This window comes from Lagenorhynchus albirostris, chromosome 4 (genome assembly GCF_949774975.1).
Source record: "Lagenorhynchus albirostris chromosome 4, mLagAlb1.1, whole genome shotgun sequence".
NCBI classification, from domain to species: domain Eukaryota; kingdom Metazoa; phylum Chordata; class Mammalia; order Artiodactyla; family Delphinidae; genus Lagenorhynchus; species Lagenorhynchus albirostris.
In genome coordinates, this window is record NC_083098.1 from 114887803 (window position 1) to 114900430 (window position 12628).

A 12628-nucleotide genomic window follows, 5' to 3' on the forward strand; every position below is an offset into this window, starting at 1 on the left:
ATTGATTTAAATGCTTTTCATGTTTGAAATTCACATTAGGCGATGCTAAATAATTAAGAACACACACAGTGATTCAGTTGTATGACAATGACCGCATTGTTACAATAGGAAATTGGTTAAATAAGTCGTGTATAGATAGTTAATAAAATACTATGCAGCCATTAAAACTTGTAGAAACAAATTCATGGGCACAGAAAGATTTATATTATAATGTTTCCTATGCCATCTAGAAAATTATGAACTTATGGGTATAGCTGGAAGTACATATATACAGAAATATTACCTATGAATTATGAGATAATGGACTTCTCTCATATAGATCTTTTTAAATCCACATTTTTCTATTTTTTCCTAAAAGTTTCCCAGTGTTTTAATTTTAGTAACGTAAGAAAGAAGGAAAACAGAAAAGAAAAAATCCATGCAATTTTTCTGTGAAAATGGAGTGGGGAAACTTTGTATCTGTAAATAATTTTTGATCAAGCCAAAAAGATTATCTGGGTTTTTTCTTTTATCTATATCACTGGGAGCTACTCTCTTACATTTTCTTAATCTTGCTCTTATGAACAGTGCATTTGAAATATGTAAAAACAAATAATTTTATGCATTCTTCTGAAGATATTTTAGTGGACTTGACTAGTAGCTTTTGAAAGAAAAGTAAGGATGTTTTCATGCTGTTAGGCCCAAGGCATTTTGTACTTGGAAATGCCCTGTCCTCAATCCCTAATTGCATTAAATTTCTGTGTCTGACACACTCATGAGGAAAGGAAGTTTCAAAGCAGAAATAAGAAAATCTAATTTATTTCTAAATACAGTAACCATTGATATATTTTAAACAATGTGACACCTGTGTTCCAAGTGTCCTAACTAGAAGAATTAAGAGATCACGGGTGTGCCAGTTAAATAATAAAAATGTTTTTATTATTATAGGTCTCTTTTCTCCAAAGCGATTTAAGCAATGTGCTGAAATTAGGTAATCTTTACACTATGTCTCTGAGAGGGATAGAGGGAAGAGATTATTACTGTTAATTTTTATTCATCCAGTAAACATTTATTGAACACTTTATGACTCTGAAGTTAATGTTTCACTTACTGTTTCCTCTCCTTCAAAGACATTTTTTCATAGATTTTCTGTTAATGACTATTGAAAGAAAAGTTGGGTAGGAATAAAAGTAAAAAGAAGCAAAATAGAGTTCACCTCTGGGTTCCAGTTCTCTAATCCTCTTGTGGTGGATTACATGGAATGTGTAATCCACTTACATCTGTACCGCTCTTCCTGTAGGCTGCTAGTCTAGTCCACGAGTGCCATCTCAGTCCCCTACAACATATAACGTGTCATTGTCTTCATCTCTTGTCTTTCCCAGGTAAAATGTCCAGTGATCGAGCTTTGAGGAAGCAGCAACAGTTAAACAACCTTGTTTATGTGGTGACAAATCAGGCCAAACCTGGTGACAGAATTGTGGATTTCTGCAGCGGTGGGGTATTCTATATCTCCTTTATTCTCTTTAGCCTTTCCGAGACGATGTGGCTTTACTATACTACATTAAAGGTCATGTTTTTATTTGGCAAGATTATTGTCTCAGAATAAACAAAAGCCTTAGAGACCAAAGTTAACTTGTTTCTTTTTTTTCCTTTTTCAGGGCCATGTTGGGATTGTCCTTGCTCACATGCTGCCATCATGCCAGGTAAAGTCTGAATAATAGATGAAAGGAAACTACACAATTCAGTTAGCTGAGTCTGGCTTTTTCCTCCTCTTTGAGTTTATAATCATTCACCCAGGTCAAATATGTGGCACAGGCATTTTATATTTCTTTGAACTAAACTTCTAAGATTCAGAATCATAGGGAAGAAAAATAAGTAGGACCACTACATTTTTTATTTTTTATAAAAGGGCTGTATTTTTAAATAATTTTTAAAAGAAATAATTATTCCACTCAAGTAAAATAATTAATGATGAAGCCAGTTTAATTGTCAACATAGTTTTATACTGGAAATACTAGGTTCTGAAACTTGTTGAGCATATTCTTTGGTAGCTTGATTTTTATTCATTGTATCAGAATTGTAACAACAACATTTTTTAAAGAAAAAGAAACCACAAATCTACCAACTGATCCACCAAATGCATTTCTCCCCATGTTCTTTTTGTTATTGTTCATGAGGATGCTTATTGCTGCAAATTCTAAAAATTCAAGTACAATTTCAGTCACCTGCTTTCACTCAATCTTATATCATAAATGTTTTTCGCTATTGCAAATAGTTTCAAATATCATCATTAAAATATCACTTAAAATGTGACTGCATAATATGTTTTTAAGTAAATGTACCATAATTTATACGATTGTTGCCACCATTTGTTAGAAGTGTGTGCTGCTTTTAGTCTTCTGTCATATTAAATCATTTCCTCACAGTGACCATCTTTCAGCATAGAAGTCTAGAATCTGATGATTGAACCAGGGCAGATCCTTTGTTTGTGAGCTCTCCGGAAATTACAAAATAATTAAAGTGATTATTCTCAGAAGAAAAAATGTGGAAGAACTCATAGACTAGCCAGAATGATATGTAGCAGAATGATAGAGAGTGGAGAGTATTTTTCTTTATCTTTCTTAGAAAATAAAGAGCAAAATAAATGAGGAATACTGAGAGAAACAGGCAGATGTTCATTTCATCACTAAGGAAAACAACAATTTCATGGTTGGAGTAAGAGGAATAAAGCTCATAGAGCAGAATCCTGGAGATGTAGAGTCAGGCAGGGATATGGTGTCTTTTTTACCCTTCCCAACAGCTCTGGAAACTTAGAAATGTTGAAACTGGAAAAGGGAAGTCTTGACTGGAATAAAGGCTGGAAAACCTTTGACCCCAAGTATCCTCTGACAGGCTTTTTATACAAAGGGATCCAGGATTTTTCCATAAAGACAAGCATAAGGACAAAATAAGGACCAAACTAGGAAGGATAGTGATGAAAGTGACTTAACTTTGCTGCCCACTTTTCTCCATCTAAACCAGTGATGGTCTCCCACCTTCCTTGGCCTGGATTACTGTTAGAAATTCTGAAGTGGTTGCCCTGCCTTCTGCCTCTCCCCCACCAGTCCATACTATGCACTGCAGCAACCAGACCTCCTTTCATTGCACATGATCTGGCTCCTGTTACCTCTCCAGCCTGATTCCTACATCCCACACCCTGTCTCCCTACCTCCACCGTCACCATCACACACTGTACCCCAGCTATACCAGTTTTCTCAGTTCTTCAAATACACCATATCTTTCTTACCTTGGGCCTTCATACATGTTTCTCTCTCTGCTAGAAACACACCTTTATTCCCGCAGCTGATTTCTATTCACTCTTCAGGCCTCAGTTAATATGTTACTCTTTCACATTAAATGACTAAAACCTCCCTTAGTCTGCGTGCTCTGATAACACATTATATGTCTTTCATTAAACACTTATCACTCACTGTATTATAATTGCCTGTTTCACTTATATCACTATATCTAGGAGCTTCAAGAGTTCAAGGACCTTGTTCCTTTTTTTTTTTTTTTTTTTTTTTTGCAGTACACGGGCCTCTCACTGTTGTGGCCTCTCCCGCTGCGGAGCACAGGCTCCGGACGCGCAGGCCCATGCCTCAGCAGGCGGACTCCCAACCACTGTGCCACCAGGGAAGCCCTCATTTTTGTACTATATTATGTGGCCTACTTCCTGGCATAGGATAAGGATCAATATAATATGATCTACATTATTAAAGCTAGTAAACACAGTAATAATACTTTACCCTAATGTCTGAATTATGTTACTGAATATACTATTGTTTCCTGGGTACAATCTAGGTTACATTAATAGAAAACAAGGAATTATCATTAATTCGTGCTAAGAAGAGAAGTGACGAACTAGGGTTAAGCAACATTTGGTTCATTCAAGCAAATATGGAGTACTTTACAGGGACATTTAATATTGGGGTAAGTAATCAAGCAATTTCAATTTCTTTAATTAACTAAATAAGAATAATAATATGTCTTAGAGTAAATAAAGGTGATAATTTTATTTTCTTTGCTAAACAAGAAATTTATAACTTTTGTTTTCTACTGTCTGTAAAGCCTAGCCTATTAATGAATATTACTTCATTCACAGCATATCATCATTACATGGTAGAGATAATATTTGTTCCTCTACCAGACAAGAATTTTATTTTCTTCACTGCAGAATCTCCAGTGCCTAAAAAATTGTTTGACACATAGCAAGTACTTAAAAATAGTTACTAATTGAATGAATAAATGAATTCTAATGAAGGTGACTTCTCTTGGTTTATTTTACATTTTTAGAAGTTAATGAAAGAAGAGAAAAACAGAGAATATAATAGGACAATTAGCTTGTTAACAGCCTGTAAATACTAGAGTTGCTTTTAGATAATACTTTCTTTAGCAAGGATTTAATATCTACATGTATTTTAAGTTTCCGATAGACAGAAAGTATATTGGTGATGTTTCTGAAACCTTCAGATCAAATTGTTACTGTTTGATACTACTAAAAAAACCGAAGATAAAGTGATTCTGCCAGTTCACTTAAAACCAGGGTTGTATGCTCTGGTGGAATTTGAGTTTCATTAAGATGTTAACATTGCTGCTGCTCTTGTATCTGTTTTAAATAATTTTTTCTTATTTTTATAGGACTAAGTGCTCAATATAGAAAACTACATAATAATATAAAGGAGAATCACCAGTATTTCTGCTAGGGAGAGATAAATACTGTCAAAACTCTTTAGTCTTTATGTATTTATGCACACAAACAAATGCATGTTTACACATATGTTAATATTATTGAGGTCATACTACATAGGTCCTGCTTTACCTGAAATTGTCATAAATACTTTACTCATTAATCATATTTCTTTTTTGTTGTTATTGTAATTGTTACTATTATATATATCTTATGCATCACTTAAGATTTTTGATACCTTTGCCTAATCACTTTCTAGGTAGGTTGTGCTAATTTGCATTCCCAACTGTATATGTTCATATAACATATACAGTGGGCTTGTCTAGGTGGAATTCTTGTCCAATCTCAGAAGTTCAGACCTTTTGTAGTACTTATGATTTTTGTCCAATGAAATTCATTTCTTAAATACCAACTACTGCAAAGTTGTGGGGTTTATTGTTATTTTTATAGCCTAAAAAGTATACAGTTTGTTTCCTTTGTAGATATAATATAGATTGGTTATCTCAAGCCAAGCTTATAGAAAGAGAAGTAAACTTTTACGAAAACTGTTAATAAAGATATTCAGGAAAATATAGACATCTGATATAGCAAATTCAAATTAAATATATATTTATATGCTGCTTAAATTTTACATAAATGATGAGGTAGAGGATAAAGCTTCTCCCACAAAACAAGCCATTAAACCAATGCCCATGTTACCAGTACACCAGGCAGAATGTATAAGGTAGCAAGATACTGCTGCCTATTTACTCACCTCTCAAATCACAAAATTCCCGGCCTATCAGCCATACATCTCTTTACCCTTCTGTGGCTTAAAGGTGATAAATCATTCTGGCATATTCTTGTAACTTTCAAGGTCATATAATTCACTAACACCAACTAACAATGTATATGTCTTTTGGGAAGTGATATTTTTCCCAAATATCATAGTAATGTATCCATAATGGGTTTTTTCTTTCATAATTACTTTGTCAAGATATATGGAAAATGAATTAAAATTACTTGGAGGGTTAAACCAAAATTAGATTTACTCTCAAGAATATAATTTGCGGGCTTCCCTGGTGGTGCAGTGGTTAAGAATCCACGTGCCAACTCAGGGGACATGGGTTCGAGCCCCAGTCCGGGAAGATCCCACATTCCGTGGAGCAACTAAGCCCATGCACCACAACGACTGAGCCTGCGCTCTAGAGCCCAAGAGCCACAACTGCTGAGCCCACATGCCGCAACTACTGAAGCTTGCGTGCCTAGAGCCCGTGCTCCGCAAGGAGAAGCCACCGCAATGAGAAGCCTGCGCACCACAACGAAGAGTAGCGCCGCTCGCCGCAACTAGAGAAAGCCCGTGCTCAGCAACGAAGACCCAACACAGCCAAAAATAAGTAAAATAAAATAAATAAATTTATTTAAAAAGGAATATAATTTGCCTAGGATGATAATTGAAGTATTGTCACTAGATAAATCAAACTAAATGCACCAGTGGCTCTAACTCTTGTATTAAATAGATTCCAATGAAAATACTGTAACTAGAGAGGAAATCAGAATAACAGGTATCAGAAATGCATGAAAACTCCATTAATTCACAATTTTGTGGTATTTCAAATAAGGGTTTAGTTGGCATTTATCTTTGCCTTTTTCGTCTACTGTTTTTCTTTAGACATAAAAGTTAATGATGTAAACAAGATTTTAAGGGGAGAATTTTAAAGTCTTCGAACCAACTATCTTGCAGAACTTAAAACAAATCATTTATACATGAGAATTTAAATACTAATTATTATTCGTATCTCCATTAATACAAAAACCTATATCAGGCAAAAATGAATAGATTTACTAATGTTGTTAAACTAGTGTGACTTGAAATAATGGAAGAGAACAAATCTAAATATTTTCACGTCTTTAAACAAGGTCTTCCATCACCCCCAAGGGCTGTGCCTCCCCCGTGTAACCAGAATCAATGAGGTAATACAGTGTTTGTTCCAAAGAGCATTTTGTAGTTTCTGATTTACGTTGTGCTTACTTGAGAAATATATTTCTTTAGAAATACAAATGTCCAATAAGCTTATAAATAACATTCAAAGTCTCTAGTAACCAGATGCATTTCAACTTGAACAACAATGATATTCCGTTCTTGCTCTTAACATTTGCAAAGATTTTTAAAATATTATTACTGTAAGGCTTTTAAAATATTATTGCCTGCAAGGCTTCAGTGAAGGGGGCCTAGTCATATGGGAGCTTTGAAATTTTTCATTTACATGATATTTGTAATGATTTGTTAATGACATGAAATGTTATAATGGTAAACAGAGAAAATTATATAAACATAATGGTTAAGTGTATGCATTTTAACATTGAATTTAACTTGTGCTAAAGTCTCAGCTTGGCCACGTACTAGTTTTATGGCCTCATCCTCAATCCTCAGTTTTTTCATCATGACATGGACATAACATATCTGGCTCATGGGATGTTGATACAATGTGCATGAACCACTTAGCAAGTTGCCTAGCATTTAGGAAGTACTCAAAAAATTGGTCCTCTTTTTACTCTGTGCAGTGTGATCTCAGCCATGTGAAAACTGCTTAAAAAGGATGAGAGGAAATTATGCTAATATGTATTTTTTTAAGGTGGCTATCTCTATATACTATGTATTTTTCTTTATTCAAAATTTTCAAAATATTCCATATTTAACATGTTACCATTTTTATATTCAAAGAATGTAAGCAGTAAAAATAGAAGAAATAAATATATGTGCTTAATATTTTATAGATAGATACCTAGCTTATTTAGCCAAGAAAGGCTAATAGGACCCTAAGGATTACTATAAGATATCTAAAAGCATTCTGAACATATAAGATACGTATATAATTATATATGTATATATAATTTCTTTTAAAACAAGTATTTGATTATCATAGAAATACCTTTTGATTTTGTTTTTAAATACAAAACTCTTTTCAAAATTGAGAAACATCTGAGAAGGTTTTTTTTCCTTCCAGTTTGAATGTATGCAGCTGTATGACCCTGAATTGAGTATGTGTTATGGACTGAAAGTTTGTGCCCCACCTCCACCACCAAAAAATTAATGTGTTGAATTCCTTAACCCCTCATGTGATGGTATTAGAAGGTGGGACCTTTAGGAGGTAATTGGGTCATGAGGATGGTGCTCTCTGAGTGGAATTAGTGCCCTTATAAGAAAAGAGCTTGTGCCCCCTCTTAGCTCTCCACCATGTGATGATACAGTGAGAAGACAGCCATCTGCAAACCAGGAAGGGGTCCTCACTAGACATCAGATCTGCCAGCACCCTGATCTTGGACTTCCCAGCCTCCAGAACTAAGAAAAATGTTTGCTGTTTAAACCACCAAGTTTATGATAGTTTTTTAAGAGCAGCCCAAACTAAAACAGTATATATCAATTATCATACCCTTAAAGGGCAACTCAGAAAAGATTGCTTTAAAAGTGGACTTTTTAAGGCTATTTTTTTAAGAAGTCTATTATCACCTTCTTGTCTAGTGCAATATAAATAATCTTCCTTGTGAAAACTTACTTTATAAGATTTTACTTTTTAAGACCTAATTTATTATGTGTAGTAATACCTATGCTCTCAAACAGTATAACAAAAACCTTGTTGTCAAACAGTATTACTGAAAGGGCCACGACTATGGAAGAACACACTTTGCATTGAGAAACAAAAACTGTGTCAGTGCTGAACAGCTTGCCCACCGAAATGTTTTAGTTGGGTAATTGCAATAGTAACATAGAGTCATCTCAAACAGGTGATAAGATATTGATTTCTAACAGTATTGGTGAATATTTTCTATTTATCAATATATATCAAAATCTCTAAACAGTTTATTTTTGAGTTATCTGTATTTACTTTTTTCTATTTCACCCATAACAATTTTTAATATGATTGTTTATGATTCATCAGTGCTGAGTGCTTAATTACAAGCTCATTTCTAGTTATGTATGTTAGTATACAATTAGAAGAAGCATATACAATTATAGAATGTAATTCAGTAACACTTTTGATGAATGATTTATGTAATCCTTGTTTTAAAGGGAAAGGAACTTGAGAAATTATATATTCTGCAAACACAATTTTTAAAAAATCATTAAGGCGATGAAGGACTTTCCAGGTGAAGGTGGCAGATAGAGGTATTGCAACCCCCTTCTCCCCAAGAGAGATCAGACCCCCAAATAACAAAGAGAACAAAAACCAGAAAAATCATACTCCATCCTTAATGAAACAGTGTTCAAGATTCTATAACTTGAACTACAATATTTGAAGATAGAAAGCAGACTGAAGAAAAAATTAGTGAGTAGAGAAGAGGAAAATCAAACTTAAATGCATGGGGAGAGGGAGGGTCAAGAGGGCTATCAGGAAGCAAGTCACTTTGCTCTCACAGAATCCCAGAAAATTTCAGGAATTCAGGATACCAGAAACCACAGAGGAAGGGTATAAGAAGGGGCTGGAATCATGTTTAATTAAAAATTTTATTTAGAGACCCAGATTCCCACCACCACCTTGTGTAGGCAAGTAACTATTTCCCCCAACTCCTGCAAGAGACCGGAAGTTTATTCTATGAGAGAAGTGTAATAGAGACTCCAAGTATAGGGAGAGAAGGGCGAGAATGATGTGACACCAAAAATAAGAACTAAGTGCCCTTAATTCCAGAATTCCTTCAGAATCTAGAATCATCTCCTCAATCAGAGATTAAAAGAGCCTCCTTTATAGAATCAGAACTATCCCCAGAGAAAATACTATAGCTGTAATTTAAAAAAAAAAAAAAAAGCCAACTGGCCACCTGGTCACCCAATCACTAAGGAAGCCCACCTTCAAGCCTTTCATTCAGACTTCTGATCAACTTTTTAATGATTCACTCTTATATGAACTGACAGCCAAGGAATATCAAAACGTGGAAAACTTCCAAAATAGAAAACTTCCAAAATAGAAGCCCACCTTCAAGCCTTTCATTCAGACTTCCAATCAACTTTTTAGTGATTCACTCTTATATGAACTGACAGCCAAGGGATAACAAAACGTGGAAAACTTCCAAAATAGAAGAGACCAAAGCAACAAACACAATGAAAGGAGAGATCAGAAAAGATGTTGCATAATGAAACAGGGATAGAATGAAAAAGAAAAGCCATCAGAGAACAAGAACCATCAGAGAACAAGAAAGAACTTCTAAACACATGTTAGCCAAAATAAAAAGCAAGTAGAAAATCTAAAAGATGAAGTGTAGGACATCATCTGAAAAAAACAGGACAAAAAAAAAAAAAAGAGAGATAGGAGCTGAAAGAAGCATTTTTTTTTTCAAATAGAGATTTAGTCCATGAATCCAATACCTCAATATTCTCAATAATAGGAGAACCAGAAAGAGAAAACAGATAAAACGGTGGGGAGGAAAATATCAAATAACTAATATAAGAAAATGTGTCAGGATGTGTTTCTCTTGACTGAAAAAGCCCGCTTAAAAAATGACCTAGGGGCTTCCCTGGTGGTGCGGTGGTTGAGAGTCCACTGCAGGGATGCAGGGGATGCGGGTTCGTGCCCCGGTGTGAGAAAGTCCCACATGCCGCCGAGCGGCTAGGCCCGTGAGCCATGGCCGCTGAGCCTGCGCGTCTGGAGCCTGTGCTCCCCAGCGGGAGAGGGCACAACAGTGAGAGGCCTGCGTTCCGCAAAAAACAAACAAAAAAAAAAGACATAAAGCAATGCACATTGTTATAGGAGAAAAGCATTAAAAATTTTTTTAAATGGAGAAGTGTTGTGGTAAAAAGAAGTTCCTAACAGCTTCCAAAGAGAAAAAAGAAAAGAGGTTGCATAGAGAAATTCTGGAATCAAAATGCCGTCACACTTCTCAATAGCAACATGGAAAGCTAGAAGACAGTGAAGCAATGCCTTCAAAATTCTAAAGGAAAGTTTCCAACCTAAAATTTTATGCCTGACCAATCAATCAATCTTGTATGAAAGTAATAAAGAAAATGTCAAGGTCTCATCAGGAAACTATGTAAAAGAGTGCTTCAGGGCTTCCCTGGCGGCGCAATGGTTGAGAGTCCGCCTGCCGATGCAGGGGACGCGGGTTCGTGCCCCGGTCCGGGAAGATCCCACATGCCGCAGAGCGGCTGGGCCCGTGAGCCATGGCCGCTGAGCCTGCGCATCCGGAGCCTGTGCTCCGCAGCGGGAGAGGCCACAGCAGTGAGAGGCCCGTGTGCCGCAAAAAAAAAAAAAAAAAAAAAAAAGATGTGCTTCACTAAAATAAGAGAGTAGGGCTTCCCTGGTGCCACCGTGGTTAAGAATCCGCCTGCCAATGCAGGGGACACGGGTTCGAGCCCCGGTCCGGGAAGATCCCACATGCTGTGGAGCAACTAAGCCCATGCGCCACAAATACTGAGCCTGTGCTCTAGAGTCCGTGAGCCACAACTACTGAGCCCACACGCCACAACTACTGAAGCCCACGTGCCTAGAGCCGGTGCTCCGCAACAAGAGAAGCCACCGCAATGAAAGGGCTGCTCACTGCAAGGAAGAGTAGCCCCCACTCGCCGCAACTAGACAAAGCCCACGTGCAGCAACAAAGACCCAACGCAGCCAAAAATAACTAAATAAATAAATAAATTTAAAATAAAAATAAGAGAGTAGGTAATAAAAAGAAATAAGTTGTATCTAATCAGTAGTGGGTGAAGAGAGTTCTTGGTATGATGGCAAAGGGAAGTCACAGGACCAGACAGAGCTAGGTAGCAGGCAAAGAAAGCAGTGAGTCCATGTTTTAATAAAAGGTCAGGAGGCCCAGGAAAGATGTCTTCAGGAAAAAAAAAAAAATGGAGCTGGCCAATAATTTGACAGTTTTCACACAGTGAAAAATTTTACCATAGAGCATTTTACAGAACTGCTGTGCAGGAAAAGTCTTGGATGTTAAAAAAAAAAAAAAAAATCATACGTCACAGTTAGTTTTGATTTGAAAGAGCAATATACATTGATTATATAGAAAAACAGAGATGGATTTCAGGAAAGAAAACCAATGAGTTGAAAAGCATTAGCTTTGGTCACCAGATTTTCTTTCGGGGTAGAGAAGTGTGTACGGAACAAGGAACTTTTTTTGTCATTACATGCCTTTTAGCATTATTTGAGTCATTACATGCCTTTTGGCATTATTTGAATTTTAAAGCCAATTACCTATAACATAATTGCGTGAAAGTTTTTAAAGAGGAGCAACAGAAGCGCACAACTGGGACCAAGCTTTCTTCTAAGATATCTGGTTAAGAATCCTTCTTTGAGAAGCAAAGGCTCAGAGCATGATTGGGTTGGGGCAAATTTAGAGGTCATTCAGTTCAACCTTCTCATTTCATAAATATAAAAGTTGAAGCTCCACCTGGGGAACAGGAACATAGCAAGTTAATGTGAGAGCTGGGACTAGAATCCAGTCATTGACTTCCTGTTCACTCCCCACATCTAAAGGAAGGAGTAAATGGGAACAGAGAGAATTAGAATAACTTTTGGTGTCAGAGGGATTGAATTTAAATCTTGTCTTCATCATTTGTGACCTTGGACCAGCCACTTGGCCTTTTTGTAAAATGGGAAATAACAACACCTATATGCATCGTTTGGACTAGGAAAAGGCTAATAAATGTTAAATGAATCTTTAAAAAGTAAACAAACAAAAACCCCCCAAGGACAGGATGCCTAGTACAGTCATAAATACATCTAGCACAAGCTTAGTTTTGGGAGTATGAATAAGGCATAGTCTTACTATCTTTCAAAATATGTCTTACATTAAAAATCAATACATACTATTTACCAACATATATGTTCTTAGACTATCTGTGTATCTTTACCAACATATATGTTCTTAGACTATGTGGGTATCTTTCTCAACATATATTGAGAAGAATCAATCAGTTTGTCTAGAATCTTGCCTTGTTTTTTAGAAGCT

General features: G+C 36.0%; 1 protein-coding gene across 1 annotated transcript in view; it reads left to right on the forward strand.

Moving 5' to 3' along the window:
• The window catches only part of GSTCD (glutathione S-transferase C-terminal domain containing), a 133869-nt gene that overhangs the window by 101145 nt on the left and 20096 nt on the right, over nt 1–12628 (forward strand). The window contains exons 6-8 of the mRNA XM_060148555.1: nt 1362–1477; nt 1638–1682; nt 3820–3948. Of these exons, the coding sequence (XP_060004538.1) occupies nt 1362–1477; nt 1638–1682; nt 3820–3948 (290 nt within the window). The remainder of the gene's footprint in view (nt 1–1361; nt 1478–1637; nt 1683–3819; nt 3949–12628) is intronic.